The following is a 23,168-nucleotide window of genomic DNA, read 5'->3' as shown; positions in this document are numbered from 1 at the left end:
TAAAATGGAAATAGCCAAAACATTGTTTCTGACATAACAATTTGGAAATTGTTGGAGTGTGCACAGTTCCCAGGGTTGGAAAATAGTCTGCTGCATGTTAAACCATCAATCCTCCATCATTTGTTGATGATAATTTGCAGCAGTGCTTCTCAATCCTATTTCGTCTGACCCTATTTCTAGGCTCAAATAATTGTGACCCTTGAGTGAGAGCTGTTAGAGTGGGAGGACAGCTGTACAGTGTCAGAGTTTCATAGCAGCAGTTGTTGCCTCAGAGAGCATGCGACCCCAATTGGGATCCTGAGCACTTGTTTGGAACACCCTGATTTACAGAAAATGCACCTGAGATTTTCACACCATTTTCCCTAAAGATCGAGGAGTACTTACCTTTTCTTTTACTGTGTGTAGCTGAAAGTATAAAGCGTGCCAGAAATTATACTCATTGCTCAAACCTTTTAATCCAGTGTCAAACCATGAAATTCCATTGGCCCTTTTGAAAACTAAGACAAAAATGCCTGGTCAATAATTCTTGCTTTTTCTGATATTACAAAAAAAATCTGATGAAGCTCATTATTGATTGATAGGTGCAGTGCAGAGTACCCTGTTTTTAGGCTAGTCAACTGAGAAGAGATGTTGTTTGCCAGGTTTTTCACGATAGAAAAGGTTTTGGTCATGAAACAATGTCAACAATGTATCTAATGTGCAAGTGTTCTCCACAATGACTTTATTATGCAACATTATGTTGGGGTTATCTTCTGAGGACAAGTTGAGCAGGTTAGGCTACACTCAATTTAGAAGAATATAAAGTGCTATTACTGAAACATAAGATTTTGACAGGACTTAAGAGGTGGATTCTTGCCAATATTTCCCTTTGCAAGGGTACAGTGCCAGCAAGGGAGGTGAGATTTTTGGGTGACAGGCAGATAAGAGGAATTAGGCCAAAATTTGATCACCTGTTAAAAATCACACAACACCAGGTTATAGTCCAACAGGTTTAATTGGAAGCACTAGCTTTCGGAGCACCGCTCCTTCATCAGGTGGTTATGGTGGACACCATTGTAAGACACAGAATTTATAGCAAAAGTTTACAGTGTGATGTAAATGAAATTATATATTGAAAAATACCTTGATTGTTTGTTGAGTCTCTCATCTGTCGAATACCATATAAAACTCTGTTATAATCACTTTTTAGATTAGAATCAGTCTAAACATTATGGCGCAGACAGAGAACACGGGGCTAACACCTTCAACATATTGTCTGGCTAACACCAATTGTTACAGTTAACAATTGGTGTTAATGTAACTTTTAATAAAAGGTTTTGTGATTTACACATGACAGAAGTGAAACTATCATAGTATTCGAACAGACGAAAGAGTCAACAAATAATCCATGTATGTTTCAATGTATAATTTCAGTTACATCACACTGTAAACATTTGCTATAAATTCTGTACCTTACAGTTGTGTCCTCCGAAACCACCTGATGAAGGAGCAGCGCTCCCAAAGATAGTGCTTCCAAACAAACTTGTTGGATTACAAGTTTTATATGATTTTTAACTTTGTACACCCAAGTACAACACCAGCATCTCCAAATCTTGATCAGCTGTGATCTTATTGAATGGTGGTGCATTCTCGAGCAGCCAAGTAATCATCTCCAATTTTTTATGACACGTGGATTCTGTGCATGCCATACTAAATAATATGTCACAGCTCTATAGAATACTTAGACTTATAGCAAGAGTGTGCTGTCAAGACAAGGCTCCAAGAACCATTTGTCCTTTATTTGTTTTAAATGCAGAAGAGTTCTTCTCAGGCAGTACCTCAGGAATGAGGATAACTTCCACTTTAGTGTTGCGAATCCTGAGGTGATTAAACAATTCAATACTGGATCCACCATCACTGCCATAGATGAGTATATCGAAGTGGGTGTGTGGGATGCTCAAATTTCTGCAAACCTTTTCTGTTGTTTATGCTTGTCCTCCATTGGGAGGGTCAGAGATGCTCAAATGGTTTTCCTTCATGGATGCTTCTTTTAAAATTGAGTGGTCTTGGACTCGAGATTCCTATATGTGGAGAAACTGCATTTTTTCAAGGAGGATTTGACACCTTGGCAGTATGGGAAGTATAGTTCTCTCAGGACCTGATTTGCAGGGTAAAAATAATCAAATGCACATCTTCCTTAAGGCTCAAATATTATTACTGTATGATATCACATCAAAAAGATGTCCTGTATTTAGACTTCTCTCATATTGAATAACCTAACCATGTGTTTTATTGAAAAGCATAACTTTACTTTTACGGATAATGTACAGAATTGTTATTCAAATTATCTGTTCAATTATTTTTCCAGCTTTGAATTTACTCACAAAAAGCAGTCTGGTGGTGCAGGCCAGTATGGCAAAGTTATTGGTGTACTTGAACCACTGGACCCCGAAAACTACACCAAGTTAGAATTTGCTGACAGAACTATTGGAACAAATGTGCCAAAGCAGTTTATACCAGCTATTGAGAAGGTAATGAATCTGAGTACATCCTTCCCTCACTCCTTTCTCCATCTAAAACTGACTTTAGTTTTTCTTACTTTACTTCTAGTAATATTACCTTGTCTTTTAGTGGAAAGAAGTTGTGAATTACAGTTTCTAATGTTGCCAATAGATATTTAATTGGAGTAATTGCTACCCATATGGCAGTCTTGCAAAACTAAATTTGAGGTTTGCTGATGAGTTTTTGAGGAAAGCTGTCAATTACATTACACTTCAGAGGAAATTAGGGTGGGCCTTGGGAGGGTGGGGGGAAGGTAGCTGGGAATGTGATAGGTAGATAAAGGTAGGGGGGGAGGTAATAGGTCGGAGAGGAGGGTGGAGTGGATAGTTGGGAAGAAAGTTGGACAGGTAAAGAGGGTGGTGCCGAGTTGGAGGCTTGGGAGGGGAAGTGAGGAAACTGGTGAAATCCACATTGATCCCCTGTGGTTGCAGGGTCCCAAGGCGAAAGATAAGGCATCTTCCTCAAGGCATCGGATGGTTAGAGTTTGGTGATAGAGGAGACCCAGGACCTACATGTCCTTGGTGGAGTGGGAGGGGGAGTTAAAGTGTTCGCCCACTGGGTGGTGGGGTTAGTTGGTGCGGGTGTCCCAGAGATGTGTTCTCAAATGATCCGCAAGTTGGCGTCCTGTCTCCCTGACGTAGAGGAGACCACATGGTGCAACAGATACAGTAGATGACGTGTGGATGTACAAGTAAATTTCTATCCGATGTGGAAGGATCCTTTGGGGCCTTGGACAGAGGTGAGGGGGCAGGTGTGGGCGCAGGTTTTGCACTTCCTGCACTGGCAGGCCCGAAACGTCGATTGTCCTGCTCCTTGGATGCTGCCTGAACTGCTGTGCTTTTCCAGCACCACACTCTTGACTCTGATCTCCAGCATCTGCAGTCCTCACATTTTCCTACGTGCAGTCAATGATCAACCTCTTCTTTTCTGATTGAATGTTTAAAATCCATCCATATTAATGAATTGAGAACCATAATGAATTGAGAATCCATCCATATTAATGAATTGCATAAGTAGTCTATAAGGACATTGAGTAGATGAATGTGGGCAATGCCAAGCTAATTTTGAATGAAAACACAAAGCAAAGCTTTTCATTTATCATTAAGTTGGCATTGTTGTCCAGAAAAGATGACTGCTATGCGAAATAGGAAAAATAAATCGTACCACTGTAGGTTGATTGCCTGGTACTGTTTTAAAGGATTGTTACATTGATGACACATTTTGGAGGGAATATGACCTTTCAGCTAATCTGTCTGCAGTGAGTCAATTCCTAGTACAAAGAACTAAAAGTGAAAGAGTCTCCGACTCCTGAGTAATTGTTCTTTTCTGGCAATCCTTCATTTTTTATGGAGTTCAAAAAATAAAATGTGCAAAATCTTTTATATGAGTATTTAACCCAAAAATCCATTTCATTTTGAAAATAATAGTAGTTCAGTAATTTGGGTGCCCATAACCCAACATACTACTTGGCATCATCAGCCTGTCATTAACCCAGAATGTCACCATGCGCTCACAGCCATTGGATCTCATTCATCTCAGAAAGTAGGAAATAATTATATTAAGTAAATAAATCAATGAGTTGAAACTCATTTAAGGCTATCATCTATTTTGGACATGAGATGACATCACCAAATCCCTGGAGCTTTTTTTTAAAACTTAGTGCATTATCTTGCCTTTTGATTTATTGCAATATTTTACCCATAATAAGTCATTAAGATTGTTATACAGATAGTGTAATGCAGTTTTTTATATATTAAAATTATAAAAGAAATAGTGTAACTAAAGAAATAGTGAGAGTCTGTGTTCTAGAAATTTGTAGCTTTGTATACAATTGGCTGGAAAATGATTACTATTTTGTCATTATTTTTATTTTGGACCTGTATTAATTATAATACTTCAGTTGAATTGTTTTTGTATAATTTCTTTTCCTTATTCTTCCCACCTTTAACATTTGACTATTTTTACAATGTGTTACTGAAGTGAATTGCAAAGCCTCCATACTTTGTCTGGCTGAAATCCATTATTTCAGTGTAGAAAATGGATTGGGACCTTCTTGATCTGATGAGCAGATCCATGTAAAAAGGGTATTATTCAAAGTTCAGTGCCTTGTTTAAATGTGCAGTATTCGTTCAAATCAGTGTTGTGAAATATTTCATTGTTAAACCATTGTAAATGTCATTACAAAATGTTATGTATTGCTTCGGTAGGGATTTCTTGAAGCTTGTGAAAAGGGTCCTCTTACAGCTCATAAAATCTCTGGAGTACGATTTGTACTGGAAGATGGTGCTCATCACATGGTGGATTCCAATGAAATATCTTTCATCAGAGCTGGCGAGGGTGCTGTCAAACAAGGTTTGTAAAGCTAATACAGATAGTTCATGGAAATGTGAAGTATTAACAATAAGTGGTTTCATTGCTCACTAATCTCCTTAAAAAGGAAGTTGGTTGAGTTTTTCCTCAAAACATTTAACTTGGGTATCTTTGATCAAATCTGCTAAAACCTATTTTTCTGAACAATTAATCTGTTGACACAAATATGCAAGTGGTTCTTTTAAAGAGAGGCTGATTGAACAGAGTTTCACGTTTAATTGTATGTATTTATGTCTGTAAATGGATGATAAGCACCCTGATGACTTCAAAACTGTATATTGGATATTGTTTCTAATGAATGTCACAGATATCTTTTCCAAATTCTGTTCGCAACGAAAACAGTTTGCACTTCTAGGTGTAAGGTTTTTTTGCAAGAAAATTGTAATTTAATTACACCTGCCATTTTGTGTGATTTACGATTTGATATCGTGTTTTTCATATTGTTTTCTGTCCAATTTGATGTTTATAATGTTTATGTAGAAGTCTGGTGCAATCATGAAAATAGTGTGTTACTGCATCGTATTTCCTGTGTTTAGTTTTCATAATTATTCCAAAGGCATCTAATAGTGTCATAGGATGCTGCCTTTTATGGAAATCAGTGTTCAAAAATCTTGATTACACCTAACTTCTTCAGCATTTACTTTTACCAAATGGTTGTAAAATAGTGAACATATTCTCATTGCTTCAGACAGCCAGTCAGCTCATGATCTAAACATAACAAAGTAGTTATTTGCAGATGAATCAATCCAGTTAAGTATCAAGAGCATATCTCATGTTACACTTAGTAGAAATATAGGAAATAAAGATGAATTGTGAATGTGTGAACATAGAAAGTTGATGGGACAGGAAAAGAGCAACTCGCCCTCCAAATTTAGCTGCATGTCGTTTGTTGATAGTATCTTGAGTAGAACCTTCCAAATCCCTGCAGTTATGTAATTTCTTGGGAGATGGAAAATACCCTGCCTCACATGTGAAATAATTACTTGCTTCCTGGTTTTTTTTTCTATTCTTCAGCAATGGAGAAGACCAATGTGGTTATTCTGGAACCCATAATGTCAGTGGAGATTGTAGCACCAAATGAGTTTCAGGGAATTGTCATAGCTGGAGTTAATCGTCGACATGGTGTTATCACTGGCCAGGATGGAGCAGAGGGATACTTTACACTTTATGCTGATGTACGTACAATGCATTGCCAAGCTTTATTTTATAGAAAATTGCTGATAACATTATTGGATAGCAATGGTTACATGTTGCCTTATATAGATACTTAACTGTTTTGTAAAACAATTCACTGTATACTATTGATTGGCTACAAACGGTTTCAAAAGGATTATGGTTCAGTAGAACACTGCAAAGGATAAAAGGAATTTTGTGTTGTGCAATGGAACATTCCTTTTTCTAATTGCAGCATTTGCACTGGATCATGTGATATCTTAAGATGCATAGAGGTTTACAGCATAGGAAGCGGCTGTTTGGTCCATGTCTGCATCAGTCAACAAAACTTTGGCAACACTTACCCTATTTTCCATCTTTTGGCCTATGGCCTTGGAGTTTATGTTGACACAATTGAAATATGAATTCTCAAAGAACAAAGAAAATCACGGCACAGGAATAGGCCCTTCGGCCCTCCAAGCCTGCGCTGATCCAGATTCTCTATCTTAACCTGTCACCTATTTTCTAAGGATCTGTATCCCTCTGCTCCCTGTCCATTCATGTATCTGTCCAGATACATCTTAAATTACGCTATCATGCCTGCCTCTAGCACCTTCATTGGCAATGCGTTCCAGGCATCCACCACCCTCTGCATAACTTTCCATGCATATCTCCCTTAAAACTTTGCCCCCTCTCACCTTGAATTCATGACTCTTAGTCATTGAGTCCCCCAGTCTAGGGGAAAACCTTCTTATTGTCCACCTGTCTATACCTCTCATGATTTTGTAGACCTCAATCAGATCCCCCCTCAAACTCTATCTTTCAAATGAAAATAATCCTAATGTACTCAACCTATTTTCATAACTAGCACGCTCCATACCAGGCAACATCCTGGTGAACCTACTCCAAATCATCCACATCCTTTTGGTCATATGGTGACCAGAACTATATGCAGTATTCCAAATGTGGTCGAACCAAAATCCTGTACAATTGTCACAAGACCTGCTGACTCTTGTACTCAATACCCATCCGATGAAAGAAGCACCCTGTATGCCATCTTGACCACTCTATCGACCTACATTGCCACTTTCAGGGTACAATGGACCTGAACACCCAAATCTCTCTCTGTACATCAGTTTTCCCCAGGGCTTTTCCATTTACTGTATAGTTTGCTGTTGAATTGGATCTTCCAAAATGCATCACCTTGCATTTGCTCGGATTGAACTCCATCTGTCATTTCTGTGACTAACTCTTCAATCTATCTATATTCTGCTCCATTCTCTGACAGTCCCCTTCACTGTCTGCTACTCCACTAATCTTAGTGTCATTTCCAAACTTGCTAATCGGACCACCTACACCTTTCTCCAGATCGTTTAATGTATATCACAAACATCAGTGGTCCTAACACTGATCCCTCTGGAATACGACTGGTCATTGTTATCCATTTTGAGAACCTCTCTTCCACTACTACTCTTTGTCTCCTACTGCCCAGCCAAATCTCTATCCATTTCACTAGTATATCCTGGACTCCATGCAACTTCACTTTCTTCATCAGCCTACCATGGGGAACCTTAAAAACGCCTTACTGGAGTCCGTGTAAATGACATCTACAGCCCTTCCCTCTTCAATCAATTTTGTCACTTTCTCAAAGAATTCTATTAATTTGGTAAGACATGACCTTCCCTGCACAAACCATGTTGCCTATCACTGATAAGCCCATTTTCTTCCAAATGGGAATAGATCCTATCCCTCCAGCAGCTTCCCTACCACTGATGTCACACTCACTGGTCTACAATTACCTGGATTATCCCTGCGACCCTTAAACAAGGGGACAACATTAACAATTCTCCAGTCCTCCAGGACCTCGCCCGTGTTCAAGGATGCTGCAAAGATGTCTGTTAAGGCCTCAGCTATTTCCCCTCTCGCTTCCCTCAGTAACCTGGGATCGATCCTATCCGGACCCACGGACTTGTCCACCTTAATGCCTTTTAGAATACCCAACACTTCCTCCTTCCTAATGCTGACTTGACCTCAAGTAACCAAACATCTATCTCTAACCTCAACATCCATCATGTTCCAGTTCTCAGTGAATACTGACACAAAGTACTCATTAAGAATCTCACCCATTTTTTTTTGATCCACGCATAACTTTCCTCCTTTGTTCTTGAGTGAGCCAACCCTTGCTCCTTATATACGAATAAAAGGCTTTGGGATTTTCCTTAACCCTATTTGCTAAAGATACTTCATGACCCCTTTTAACCTTCTTAATTCCTTGTTTCAGATTGGTCGTACTTTCTCGATGTTCTTCCAAAGCTTTGTCTGATTTCAGTTGCCTAGTCCTTATGTATGCGTCCTTTTTCCTCTCAGCTTGTCTCTCAATTTCACCTGTTATCCATGTTTCCCTAATTTTGCCATTTCTATCCCTCATTTTCACAGGGACATGTCTGTCCTACACTTTAATCAACCTCTCTTTAAAAGCCTCCCAAATGGGATTTTTACCTTCAAACAGCTGCTCTCAATCCACATTCCCCAGCTCCTGCCAAATTTTGCTATAGTTGGCCTTACCCCAATTTAGCACTCTTCCTTTAAGACCATTCTTGTCTTTGTCCATGAGTACTTTTTAAATGTTGAGAGAACTTCTGACCCATCAACTGTTTCAGGCAGTGCGGTCCAGCAAACTTCCACCAACTTAATGAGTGAAAAGCTTTGCTCAACTCTCCTTTTCACCTTAGCTTAAATCTATGCACCCTAGTTATTGATTCCTCAGCTGATAGAAAACAATGTGTTCCTGTCCATCCAATCTCTACCCTCATAATTCTACTTACCTCTATTAAGTTTCCTCGCAACCTTCACTGAGCCAAAGAAAACAATGCAGCCTATCCAGTCTTTTCTCATATTATTTTGACCTTCCAGCACAGGTAAATCTCCTGTACACTCTGTGTAGTGCAATCACATCTTTCCTGTTGTTGATGACTAGAACTGCAGACAGTGCTCCAGTTGTGACTGAACCAGCGTTTTACCATTTCTGCATCATTTCCTTTCTCTTGTATGCTGTGCCTTGGCGACTAAAGGCAAATATTTCATAAGCCTCCTTAAACATCTTAAGCACCTACTCTGCTATCTTCAGGGATCTGTGGATGTGCAAACCAATGCCTGATTGTGAGTATTTCCCATTGTTCATAGTGTAATCCCTTACCTTGTTAGGTCTCTTCAAATCATTCTCACTTTTCAGATTTGGTTTCATTTGCGACTGCTCTGTCCAACTGATCAGTCCATTGATATCTTCTCTATTTAGCACCCTGCCAATTCTTGTGTCATTCACAGATGTCTTGATCAGACCTCCTGCATTGAAATCCAAATCGTCAATATGCGTCACATTCAATAAAGACCCCAGTAGTGAGCCTTGCAAACGTCCAGTCCTCTACCATCACCACCTTCCTGACTTCCAGCCAGTTTTGAACCAGAATGCCATTTTGCCTTGGATCATGTTGGCTCTTACTTGGTCAATCTGCTGTGCTTTTTTTTGTCACTTTTTAATCTTATAAAGTGTTTAACTCAATGAATGAAATCGACATTGACATGGAGAATTTATTCCTGCCAATATTCTCATTATTCAAGAGTTGAAAAATGGCTCCTGTTTTACAGATACCACTGAATGACATGTTTGGATATGCCACAGAACTGCGATCATCGACAGAGGTATATATACAAGCATGTAAAAATATCTGATTTGCATGACTTCCAATTTAATCTCTTCCTCCTCTGAGGCTGTTTGTTCTTTTTCTTATTAACTTAAAAAAGTGTTTGACATAGCATTAAGAACATAGGGGTATGAAGATTTGTTATTTACTATAAATACAGCTTTAATTTTTACTTGATTAATTCTTACTTTTTCATTATATGAAATGTGGATGAACATTTAAAAGTTATTTTTCTTTTCATAACCTTGTTAACTATCTTTTCCAGGGTAAAGGTGAATACACTATGGACTACAGCAGATATCAGCCATGTCTGCCCAGTGTACAGGAAGAGCTGATCAATAAATACCTGGAAGCAACTGGTCAATTACCCGTTAAAAAGGGAAAAGCCAAGTACTAAATATCATTATTGGTTGATTTTTCACCTCAGTGCGTGCACAGTTTAATAACTGTTTTAAGAATATAAATATACTGGCATTGTTGTTGGAAACATTTTCACTGGTGACACTTCCCATAAGGATTCCTTAAAATTGTTCTTTTGACAAGACTTGCAGCAATCGATACATCTCGAACTAACATTAAACCATTGCCAATTTTTGAAGGAGATTGATTGATTATCAGGTGGTTACATGCTGACATGTATTCCTTCATGTTGCTGCTTTGAAAGTGAAAATTAGTTGATACCTTTTTGAAAAGGATGTTATCTGTGATTTCAAGAATGGTTGAACCACAGAGAATTATTGGTTTTTTTAATTGCTTATCACTTTTAAAAATTAAATTGTCCCTATTGATTCCAGCAGCAAATGTTTTGTGGCCCAGATATCATTTTTCTGAAATTTGAGATGCCTATCCAAAGCATAAAATATCCCTCAATTATCATTCTAATATTTTGAATATAGCAATTTTTGTCAGTTAAATTTAACTTGCATTGCTTTCAGAAATATATCAATTTTCTTTTTATGTTTCTGTTAATTTAAAGGAATACTATATTATTCAAAAATGTTTTGGCCAACTAATTTTTTATAGAAGAGTCTTGTTTCAGCATGTTGTTGTGCCATTTGCACTGTTATTTATTATTTAGATTATTTACTATGTTCTGTTTTAATCTACAAAAAAAAATCCCTTGTAAGTGTTTAACAAATCTTGTGTCCTTTTAAAAATGCTGTTCTGTACATGAAGGATATTTTTATCTGGAGCTGTTAACTCAGGCTTCACGAAGTTGTGTTCTGATGCTTTTGTCTTAAAGAAAATATGTTTTTCATATTTTGGATTCGCAGGCAATATAGATCCAACCATGAAACTAAAAGGAAGAATGATATAGATCGTGAACTTGGTTAAATGAAAATGTTTGTGATTTTTCCCTTTGATTGCCTGAAGATGTTTATTTCTTGCAAGCTGTTCATTTTCTCTTGCGCTACATAGCTTCACTATCTTGTCCATTACTGGATTTAAGTCTCCTGCCACTACTATTCTATACCTCTTCCTGGGAAATACGTGAAAGTGGTTTTGGCCCCGAGCTGTCCATTTTTTCTATTACTCTCTTTGGCACTGCTTCCAAAATTAATTTTCAGTCTGACCCATTTTAACACTTGAAATGTCATTTGATTACAGAAATCAAAAATAAAACAGCAATAAAGCAGTAAAACACAATATATTTTTTAAAGATTGTATATATGGATCAACATGCAATGTATCATATAAATGTGGCAATCTCTTTTAAAACTACATTGTAAAAAATGGTAGTTTTGTATTCACTTGTCTATTAAATCATCTGAGTTCCTCTAGAATCAGTGGAAACAAGTTTTGGGTGTTGAGTTGGCTGATGTTGGAACTCCTGTTGTTCTGCAGCGCCAGCATCTAGGGGCTGGGCTCAGACAGATCACAGCACGGTAGTGGAGACATTGCTGCTGGGCCTGTGGTTGAGGCGAGGAATTCAAGACTCAACCATAGATAGGAACCCCTGACATATGAGAAATACACCACATAGATGAAGGCAGTGTCAGCTATCATTATGGTCTTTTTACTGATGTGGGGTGCAGTCTCTGGAGGAGGGGATGCCTCACCCTGGGCCTCAAGTCTGCACTGTTAATCACATTGGAGCAAACTGCCTAGTTTCAGGTTTTTAACTTCTTCTTGAAAATACATTTTCAGTTTGAATTCTTACGTATGTAAAATTGTAACACCATCTGCTCTCAATGACAATAAGGACATTTTTGCCATTCCAAGGAACATTCGACCTGTGTTATCCAGGCTGAAACTAGTCATTCAATATGGAAGAAAATACTAGTGTGACATTGGCGCATCAGGACATACTGCATTATGCCCTAATGGCCTCAACAGCTTAATAAATTATATCTGCAGACATTTATTCCTTTACATTTGTAGAGTTGAATTCTATAAATGAGAACATAAAAGATCAAAGTTGAGATTTGTTTGAGGTAAAACGGCAAAAATAAAACCTTTTTTCTTATTTTTGTATCAAGGGTTTGCTTCTGTACTGAAATATTTAATGTTTAGCATATTAAGTGAGCAGTGCTTAACTTAACAGCTTTGCTTTTACTAGATTGTAATCTAATTCCCTTTCATATTTACTGCATTTGGCTTTTTATATTTAAAGCTGAATAGTATTTACAGAAAGTTATCAGTAGGTACTTTATTTTTCATTTGTCATTCGTATTAAAATCTTCATTTTAAAAAATCTACACTATTGAGCATTACTGTTGAATAACAAAATTTAACACTGGTAGACTTTCTTTTCAATTTATTGGCTAAAAATAGGGGCCCAATTTTGGCAGGTGTTTGTGGGGTGGTAATGTGGTGCATTAGTGGGTAATGAAATAGCAGAACTGCACTATATTAAAAAATTGTACACATGCAACATTTCTGATTTTGTTTATTTTAAGTTTGTCTATCCATTGTACCTATGGTTTCCAAATTCATGAAAATATTCCAAGATTGTGCATACAAAATAGTCTTTGTTTCTGACCCTCCTGTCCTGCAGTGATTCTAGCTAGCATATTCAATTCCACTAGATAAAACTTCCATAACTGAGTGAGAACTGAGAATATTTACAATGTGATCTTAAATTGTGTTGTGTAAGGTTCCAAAAGTACAAGAGTAAAAACTGACAAATTACCTTTAAATATAATCCTGCCAATTATTTAGGATACTGCATTACAAAGCAGAAAGTTTTCATTAATGGTTGAACTAAATAATGTTAAGCTCTAAAACAGTGTTTATCTGGCTTGAGTGCTTAGAATCAATTGAAACCTGACTCAGTAAAGAAGGGCATGTGCCCGAAACGTCGAATCTTCTGTTCCCTAGATGCTGCCTGACCTGCTGTGCTGTTCCAGCAATAAAGTTTCAGCTTTGATCTCCAGCGTCTGCAGACCTCACTTTCTCCTCAGTAAAGAAGGAGCAAATTTGCTTTTATGTAGCCTTTTACCAAGTTTTGAGAATATCTCAAAACATTGACAGTCAATGAATGCATTTTGAAGAAAAGGCAATGATATGTGAAAAGAAAAATGTGGCAGCCAGCATGTGCACAGCAGCATGCTGATAAACAAATGAGAAAAGGTCCCAGTGTTTGCTGAGGCTGTCTGCTTCTGGAAAATGCTGATTTGGACACGGATATTTAATATTCAGAAAAGCAGACATGGTGTTGGTGTAAAGTTGCATCAAGGTCAACAATACAGTGTTGTTCCTGGACTGCATTGAATCTTAAAATCCTTTGCCTTCAATAGCGTCCAGTTAAAAGCTTAACAGTAGCAAACATCTTTTTCCAAAGTTTAAAGCCATGTTATTGTGTGGCTATTAACCAAGTTGATCTACACTACTAAAGATCTTTTAAATCTGATTGATTCACTGAACTGTTAACAATAAAAAAAAATTCTCATTTAGGCATACACTGCAATAGAATAATATTTTGATGTCATTCAAATTGTTCACTATACATTCACAGTAACTGTGGTGTGGTTAAAGATAAAAATTATAAAATCATTTTGACAGGATCATGTAATTATAGCACTTTTTATAGGGACTACTGGAGTCTGCACTGCCATTCAAGATCTTGGCTGATCATCTACCACAGCACCGTAGTCCCACACTATTCCCATTTATCTTGCTGTCATCAATAATTAGAAATCCATCGATCTCTGTCTTGAACTTGATGACAGCTTCAACAGGCTCTGGGGTGAATATTTCAAGTAATTCATCAACTTCTGAGTATTAAAATTCCTCCTCGTCTCAGACCTAAGTGGTTTGCCTATTATTCTAACATTGTCCCCTGCTTTTAGACCCCATAGCTAAGGGCAATAACATGTACACATTTACCAGCCTTTGCTGTTGAATTCATGTATCGCTGGACATCGGAGTGCATATGGGATAATTAAAAAGCAGTGAAATTCGCAACTGATCTTGGAGGAACCTGTCTGGGAGAGGTCATAGCACACAAACAGATAAGTGGATTTTAAGCGTGGCCTTCAAATAAGTCTGCAGTAGTGAGTGGAGTGGGTTTTTTCTCGATTATATGGTTTATTAAACTATGTCTCTTGATTAAACTTAAAATATAAGCCATACGTATTAATTTAACCTGGAGCAGTGTTTTGTAGAGGAATAAGTTAGTGCTATTTTCTGGGACTGTAGATTGAAAGAAGCAAAAATGGCCCTTAGTAGAGTCATATGGTCTTGTCGGATCTGGGCGTTTAGGGAGAGTTTATGGGTTACTGAGGATTATATCTGCAATAAATGCCATTGGTTGTGAATCCTATCGGATCGAATGGATTAGTTGGAAAGGCAGTTAGAGGCAATGAGGAATTTACAAGAGCAAGTGGATGTAATGGATGGTAGTTATAGGAAGGGAGGAAAGTCTCAGATACAGTCACACAGATGGGTTAACTCCAGGAAAGGTAAGAGAGGTAGGCAGGTAGTGCAGGAGCCTTCTATGGCTATCCCCATTTCAAACAAGTATGCTGTTTTGGAAAATGGGGGTGATGGAATTTCCAGAACGTAGCACGAACAGCCAAGTTTCTGGTATTGAGACTGACTCTAATGTGTTGAGAGGTAGGTTGGGTTCCAAGCAATCGATTGTGTTAGGGGACTCTCTAGTTCAAGGTACAGACAGATGTTTCTGTGGCCAGCAGCGAAAAATGAGAATGGTGTGTTGCTTCCCTGGTGCCAGGATCAAGGGTGTCTCAGAGAGGATGTCGAATGTTTTCAAGGGGGAGAGGGGCCAGCAGGAGGTCATTGTACAAATTGGAACCAACGACAATGGAACTAAAAAGGTTGAGATTTTGAAGGGTGATTACAGAGTTGGGCATGAATTTAAAAAGGAGATTCTTGAGAATAGTAATATCTGGATTACTCCCGGTGCTACGAGCTAGTGAGGACAGGAATAGGAAGATAAATGCATGACTGAGGAGAACGATTCACATTTTTGGATCATTGAAAGCTGTTTTGGGGTAAAAGTGACCTGTACAAGAAGGACGGATTGCATCTAAATTAGAAGGGCACTGATATACTGGCAGGGAGATTTGTTAGAGCTGCTCGGGAGGATTTAAACCAGTAAGGTGGGGGAGTGGGACCCAGGGAGATAGGAAAAATTTCAATCTGAGACTGGTACAGTTGAAAGCAAAGGTGAGTCAAACAGTCGGGGCACATAGGGATAAAGCCGAGAACAAGGTAGGACTGATAAATTAAACTGCATTTGTTTTAATGTAAGAGGCTTAACAGGGAAGGCAGCTGAACTCAGAGCATGGTTAGGAACATGGGACTGGGGTATCATAGCAATTACAGTAACATGGCTCAGGGATGGACAGGACCGGCAGCTTAATGTTCCAAGATACAACTGCTACAGGAAGGATAGAAAGAGGCAAGAGAGTGGCATTTTTGATAAGGGATAGCATTATAACTGTACTAAGGAAGGATATTCCTGGAAATACATCCAGGGAAGTTATTTGGGTGGAACTGAGAAATAAGAAAGGGATGATCACCTTATTGGGATTGTATTATAGACTGCCTAATAGAGGGAAATTGAGAAACAAATTTGTAAGGAGATCTCAGTTATCTGTAGCAATAATAGGGTGATTACGGTAGGGGATTTTAACTTTACAAACATAGACTAGGACTGCTATAATGTTAAGGATTTAGATGGAGAGGAATTTGTTAAGTGCGTACAAGACAATTTTCTGATTCAATATGTGGATGTACCTACAAGAGAAGTTTATTGGGAAATAAGGCAGGGCAGGTGACTGAGGTGTCAGTGGGGGAGAACTTTGGGGCCAGCAACCATAATTCTAATAGTTTTAAGATAGTGATGGAAAAGGATAGACCAGATCTAAAAGGTGAAATTCTAAATTGGAGGAAGGCCAATTTTGATGGTATTAGGCAAGAACTTTCAAAAACTGATTGGGGTCAGATGCTCGCAGGTAAAGGGACAGTTGGAAAATGGGAAGCCTTCAGAAATGAGATAACGAGTGTCCAGAGAAAGTATATTCCTGTCAGGGTGAAAGGAAAGGCTGGTAGGTCCAGGAAATGCTGGATGACTAAAGAAATTGAGGTTTTGGTTACGAAAAAGAAGGAAGCAAATGTCAGGTATAGACAGGATAGATTGGTTGAATCCTTAGTAGAATTCTTGGGGCGGCACAGTGGCTCAATGGTTAGCACTGCTACCTCACAGCACCAGGGTCCCAGGTTCGATTCCAGCCTCGGGCCATTGTCTGTGTGGAGTTTGCACGTTCTCCCCATGGTTTCCTCCTACAGTCCAAAGATGTGCAGGTCAGGTGAATTGGCCATGTTAAATTGCCCGTAGTGTTAGGTGCATTAGTCACAGGGAAATGGGTCTGGGTGGGTTACTCTTCCGAGGGTCGGTGTGGACTTGTTGGGCCAAAGGGCCTGTTTCCACACTGTAGGGAATCTACTCTAATAACAGCAGGAGGAGTATACTTCAGAGAGAAATCAGGAAGTCAAAAAGGGGACATGAGCTTTGGCAAATAGAATTAACGAGAATCCAAGTGGTTTTTACAAATACATTAAGGACAAAAGGGTATCTAGGGAGAAAATAGAGCCTCTCAAATATCAGCAAGGCGGTCTTTGTGTGGAGCTGTAGGAGATGGGGCAGATGCTAAACGAGTATTTTGCATCAGTATTTACTGTGGAAAAGGACATGGAAGATATAGAGTGTAGGGAAATAGATGTTGGCATCTTGAAAAATGTCCATATTACAGAGGAGGAAGTGCTGGATGTCTTGAAACACATAAAGTGGATAAATCACCAGCACCTGATCAGGTGTACCTTAGAACTCTGTGGGAAGCAAGGGAAGTGATTGCTGGGCCTCTTGCTGAGATATTTGTATCATCGATAGTCACAGGTGAGGTGCTGGAAGACTGGAGGTTGGCTAACGTGGTGCCACTGGCCTGTGACCAGTGGAGTGCCACAAGGATCGCTGCTGGGTCCTCTACGTTTTGTCATTTATATAAATGATTTGGATGTGAGCATAAGAGGATTAGTTAGTAAGTTTGCTGATGACACCAGAATTGGAGGTGTAGTGGACAGCAAAAAAGGTACCCACAGATTACAACGGGTTCTTGATCAGATAGGCCAATGAGCTGAGAAGTGGCAGATGGAGTTTGATTTAGATAAATGTGAGGTGCTGCATTTTAGGAAAGCAAATCTTAGCAGGACTTATATATTTAATGTTAAGGTCTTAGGGAGTGTTTCTGAACAACGAGACTTAGGAGTGCATTTTCATAGCTCCTTGAAAGTGGAGTTGCAGGTAGATAGGACAGTGAAGGTGTTTGCTCTGCTTTTCTTTATTGGTCAGAATATTGAGTACAGGAGTTGGGAGGTCATGTAGCGGCTGTACAGGACATTGGTTACGCCACTGTTAGAACATTGCGTGCAATCCTGGTCTCCTTCCTATCGAAAAGTTGTTATGAAACTTGAAAGGGTTCAGAAAAGATTTACAAGGATGTTGCCAGGATTGGAGGATTTGAGCTATAGGGAGAGGCTGAACAGGCTGGGGCTGTTTTCCCTGGAGTGTCGGAGGCTGAGGGGTGACCTTATAGAGGTTTACAAAATTATGAGTGGCGTGGATAGGGTAAATAGGCAAAATATTTTCCCTGGCGTTGGGGAGTCCAGAACTAGAGGGCATAGGTTTAGGGTGAGAGGGGAAAGAGACCTAAGGGGCAACCTTTTCACTCAGAGGGGGGTATATGTATGGAATGAGCTGCCAGAGGAAGTGGTGGAGGCTAGTACAATTGCAACATTTAAAAGACATCTGGGTGGGTATATGAACAGCAAGGGTTTGGAGGGATATGGGCCAGGTGCTGGCTGGTGGGACTAGTTTGGGTTGGGATATCTGGTTGGCATGGGCGGGTTGGACCGAAGGGTCTGTTTCCGTGCTGTATATCTATGACTCTATCTACCTGTAGGAGTTTTGTATACGTCTAGGAAATCACTTCTAATTCTTCTAAACTCTGAAGAACACACACAATTTCCTCAGCCTCTGTTTCTCAGATAGTTCTGCCATGCTAGGAATCCTGATGAACATACTCTGTACTCCGCATATGGCAAATCTATCCTTCCTTCAGCAAGGGGACTAGAATTGCACACAATACTCAAAGTACAGTCTCACCAGTATTTTATGCACTTTACTCAAGACATTTAGCTCCTTTATTCAAATCTTCTTGCTTTCGAGGTGAACCTATTATTTGCCTTTTATATTGCTTGCTGCACATATATGCTTTCTCTCAGTGACTCATGAACCCCTTTGGACATTAACACTTCACAATCTCTCATGATCCAATAAATACTTTGCAGCTTCATTCCCCCTACTCAAGTAGATAACCTCATACTTATCCACATTATGTTCTATTGTCGCACTCTTGCCCAATTAGTTTAAATTCCCTTGGAGTTTCTTTGCATTCTCCTTACCGCATTCCCAGAAAGTTTTGTCATTTGCAAACTTAAAAATATTACATTTGGTGCCTAAGTCAAAATCATTGATATCGATTCTGTCCAGTAACATTTTGAAAGATTTTTCAGGTTTGTCAATCCATGCTCAATTAGACAATTATTTTTCTAAGTATCCAGTAACTTAAATCCTTTAATATAGATTCTATTGTTTTTCCTACCACTGATGTCAGACTAACAAGTCTGCAGTTACTGTTTTCACTCTCCTCATGAAGGTAGCCTCATTTGCAACCTTCCAATTTGCAGGCCACCATTTGCTGAATTAATCACATTTAGAAAGATAATCAATGTATCTCCAGTATCTCTTTAGCCATCCCGTTCAACACTTAACATAAATGTTATCAACTCCTGGGGGTTGTCATCTTTCACTACCATTAATTTCTCCAATGCAGTTGGAGAATTTCTCTAATTCAGTTCCATTCACTCACTAGACCATTGGTTCTTATTTCAGGGAAATGACTTGTATTTTACTCTGTGGAGATAAACCACACCAGTACTTATTTAGCTTCTCTGCCATTTCTCAGTTCTTTATAAAGCTCTAATTTGGATATGTACTTGAGGATTCATTAAAAGTACTTTGTACCCACTGATTGCCACCCTTTGATCCATAAGTTCCACAATATGGAACATAATGCACTAGTCAAAAGAGCTTCATCTCAATTGGCCAAGGTACACAGTCCTAAGAATTTGAAGGCTCTGTGTTACAGCTGACACATTCTAACATACAACAGTAAGCCTGTTATGGTTTTACTACTCTAGTGGAATTGCTTTTTGTCATTTATATAAGGGATTTAGATGTAAATATAGGAGGTATGATTAGTAAGTTTGTAGATGACAGTGAAGATTATCTCAGAGTACAACGGGACATGAAGTTTAATTTAGATATTTGTGAAGTGTTGCACTTTGGTAAGGCAAACTAGGGCAGGACTTATTCACTTAATGGTAGGGCTCTGGGAGTGCTGCCAAACAAAGAGACCTAAGGGTGAAGTGCATAGCTCCTTAAAAATGGAATTGCAGGTAGATAAGTTGGTGAAGAAGGCATTTGAAACACTTGCTTTCATCGGTCAGAACACAATAAAGGAATTGCGATATCATGTTGTGGCTGATTAGGACATTGGTGAGGCCACTTTCACACTGTGTATAATTCTGGTTGCCCTTCCAAAGGAAAGATGTTATGAAACTTAAGAGGGTGCAAAAAAGATGTACAAGGATGTCGCTGGGACTGGCAGGTTTGAGTTATAGGAAGAGGTTGAATAGGTTTGGGCATTTTTCCATGGTGTGTCAGAGGCTGAGGGGTGACCTTATAGAGTTTTATAAAATGAGAGGCAAAGGTAGGGTAAATAGCCAAGATCCTTTTTCCAGGGTAGGCAAGTCCAAAACTACATGGTCTAGGTTTAAGGTGAGAGGGGAAAAGTATTAAAGGGACCTGAGGGATAACGTTTTCACACAGAGGGTGATGCGTGTATAGAACAAGCTGCCAGAAGTGGTGGAGGTTGGTACAATTACAACATATAAAAGGTATCTGGATGGGTATATGAGTAGAAGTGGTTTAGAGGGATAGGGGCCAAATGCTGACGGATGGGACTAGGTCAGATTAGGTTATACGGTTGGCATGGATGGGTTGAACCAGAGGTTTGTTTCTAGCTGTATAACTCTGTGATCCTATCCATTACTTATGCTGTCAGAGTGTTTGAACCTAGAACTAACTCACTTGTCTCATGATTGACTGAGTAAGTCACACAACATCTCGCTTGGTACATAATGAGAAGTACACAATCAGGCAGTATATCACACCTGAGCCATGGTAGATACAATCCACCCAATCTGCCATTCTTTAAATACAAATAGAAAAGTCCTGCCCATATCATTTACTCTTTGCTCTGTAGTCTTATACGTGGTAAAATTTCTTTTGTTTTAAACCATGTAATCTAATAGCTTCATTTTCTTGAACTGATATTTCAGATTTTGCCAGCTTAACACAAAATAGGCCATAACTAAATTTGTGGATCCAGTTTTAAATTGTAAACTGTGATATATATACCTACCAAATTTGCCAGTAAAAGTTAGGACTAGTCTATTTTAATACTCAATCTTATTTTAATATGCCTGTCTGTCACTGAAAAATAACTTTTAGAATGGGAGTCATACTCCAGTGGAGTTTTTCTTTAAATTTAAAAGCATTTACTTAATCTCTCTATTACTCATCTCTCACCTATTTTTTCTTTTTAGTTTTCTTTTTGTTTCTGATTGGCCATTGAATGTCTTGGTTCAGTTGACAGTTTCAGAATCAGACTCTGCACTGCTCATGAAAGGTTCTTCAGTTGAACTGCTTTCCCTGTTCACGTAGACCCTAGATTCCTTTTAGAGATGCTGAACTCTTGGCTTTATAATTTACAATAGTTTCAGCAAAAATAAATCATTTTTAATTACTTCAGGTCCTCAATGCCAATTTCTTTTTCTCTTCTAACTGATTCAGTAGGATGACGGAGAAAGGAGAGTGAGATTCCTTGCTATAGTTCCCAAGATTTAAGCTGGTAAATTCTTTGCTCTTTTGTGTTATTTTAGTTTTAGCTTCATGGAAATTATATCCACATAAACCTCCCTTTGTCTTAATGAGGTTCTTTATTCAACTCATAATGCCATGGTCCACTGTGCTGAAATTGTCAAGCGAGTGATTTAAAATGTCTTTCTTGGAAGACAGCATTATTGGCAGCATTAGTTTGCTCAAAGGAATAATGAGCTGTAAGGTTTAGTTGTAGACCAGTTAACCTTATAGTTTTATTTGGAGCAAGAGATTGTACACTTATTTTGTCTAGCTCCATTGTAATTAGATAGGGACCACAGGTTTTATTGGGTTAATGTGCCCTGTGTGCTTGGTTTTAATGTTCATTCAATGCACTTTTATTTTAGGACATTATTTTAGATAATGTGGTGATGAAGTGGAATAGAGCAAAGCGGGTAATGAAGCATATTTTCTATTGTACCATTTAGCAGGTACATGGTCGAGATATCAAAGTCCACTAATGCTTGACTTTCCCTTAAGTTTTCATTGATAGTGTCTGCATGCAGCCACATTGAATGCTTCGTGTCTTTTGCTTATTTGATCATAGGACCCAGAGCACATGGAAACAGCAGCTAAATTTGCACTGAAAGTCCCCAAATGCCTGGATAAATACAATGATGTCACTTATCAACTGGGGAAAACACCTCCCCCCTCCCCAGCCCATTAATAGTATTGAGAGAATTGGTGAGGTGCTGTTCCTCCATTCACAAGCGGGTGCTTTCATGTACATCCTGTTGATAGGTTGACTAGGAAATGTAGGAGAAGACTAGCCGGTAATTGGTGGAATAACAATTAGCTAAGAAAGTAAGTGGTGGCAACAAGGGAGCGATTGGGACAGGGCCAGGGGAGGGGCAGCAGTTGACTTTCCAGAACTTTTTGCCAGGTTTTGATGGTAAGGGGGTAGCATTTGGGCAGGGTGAGGGATTGTATTGTGCCAAGGCAGCCTGTGGGGACCTTCTGCAGGGTCTGGGACAGTGCCTTTTAGAAGATGATCTGTTGACAGGGCCAGGGTGCCCTTTCTATTGGGATGGCTGTTTGATGAGGTCAGTGGTGGGAACTTTCGCTAGATGTGGGAGTCTTTCATCTACTGGTGAAGGAGAGGTGTCCGCTGAGGGTAAGGAAGTAACTACAAGAAGGATAGGAAGGAAGGAGATTCAAAGAGAGTGAAGGGGAGTGGTGAAGGAGATTGCAAAAGGGGTGAGCGGCAGAAAAGGAAGAGGCTCCAAGAGTGAGGGGGAAGAAGAAGGCTTCATATGATAGGGTAGGATAGAAGATGGCTGAAGGAGGGATGGGGAATGGATTCTGCAAATGAGAGAAAAACAATTTAACAAGGGAATGTTTAGCTAACTGATAGCCAGAAAATATCTTCAATCACTAAAGTAATGAACTCCTTGAAAATTAATATGGAATCTCTTGTTTAAGTTTGCATAATTTAGAAGCTATAATACAAGAAATGTAAAGACAGCGAATAAAAGAATACTAACTGCCTGGTTGAAATTAGATTAGATTAGATTACTTAGATTACTTACAGTGTGGAAACAGGCTCTTTGGCCCAACAAGTCCACACCGACCCGCCGAAGCGCAACCCACCCATACCCCTACATTTACCCCTTTAACCTAACACTACGGGCAATTTAGCATGGCCAATTCACCTGACCCGCACATTTTTGGATTGTGGGAGGAAACCGGAGCACCCGGAGGAAACCCACGCAGACACGGGGAGAACGTGCAAACTCCACACAGTCAGTCGCCTGAGTCGGGAATTGAACCCGGGTCTCTGGCGCTGTGAGGCAGCAGTGCTAACCACTGTGCCACCGTGCCGCCCACAAATATTCCAGCATTCAGCAATTGCAATGTAAACATAGAAGCTGTGA

The 23,168-nt window shown here is 39.2% G+C and overlaps 1 protein-coding gene across 3 annotated transcripts in view; it reads left to right on the top strand.

Moving 5' to 3' along the window:
- Window positions 1-12,231, top strand: part of gfm1 (G elongation factor, mitochondrial 1) — a 45,014-nt gene extending 32,783 nt beyond the window's left edge. For all 3 annotated transcript variants that reach the window (XM_043702120.2, XM_087993656.1, XM_087993655.1), the window contains 5 exons: window positions 2,348-2,510; window positions 4,749-4,893; window positions 5,926-6,086; window positions 9,709-9,762; window positions 10,030-12,231. In XM_043702120.2, the coding sequence (XP_043558055.2) occupies window positions 2,348-2,510; window positions 4,749-4,893; window positions 5,926-6,086; window positions 9,709-9,762; window positions 10,030-10,161 (655 nt within the window). In that variant the 3' untranslated portion in view covers window positions 10,162-12,231. The remainder of the gene's footprint in view (window positions 1-2,347; window positions 2,511-4,748; window positions 4,894-5,925; window positions 6,087-9,708; window positions 9,763-10,029) is intronic.
- The last annotated feature ends 10,937 nt before the right edge of the window (window positions 12,232-23,168 follow it).

The sequence above is a fragment of the Chiloscyllium plagiosum genome, unplaced genomic scaffold (genome assembly GCF_037043375.1).
Source record: "Chiloscyllium plagiosum isolate Xiang-an unplaced genomic scaffold, Cpla_swu_hap1 HiC_scaffold_13, whole genome shotgun sequence".
In the NCBI taxonomy this organism is placed as follows: Eukaryota; Metazoa; Chordata; class Chondrichthyes; order Orectolobiformes; family Hemiscylliidae; genus Chiloscyllium; species Chiloscyllium plagiosum.
Note: the sequence above shows the minus strand (reverse complement) of the source record. Positions and strands in the feature narration are given on the sequence as shown.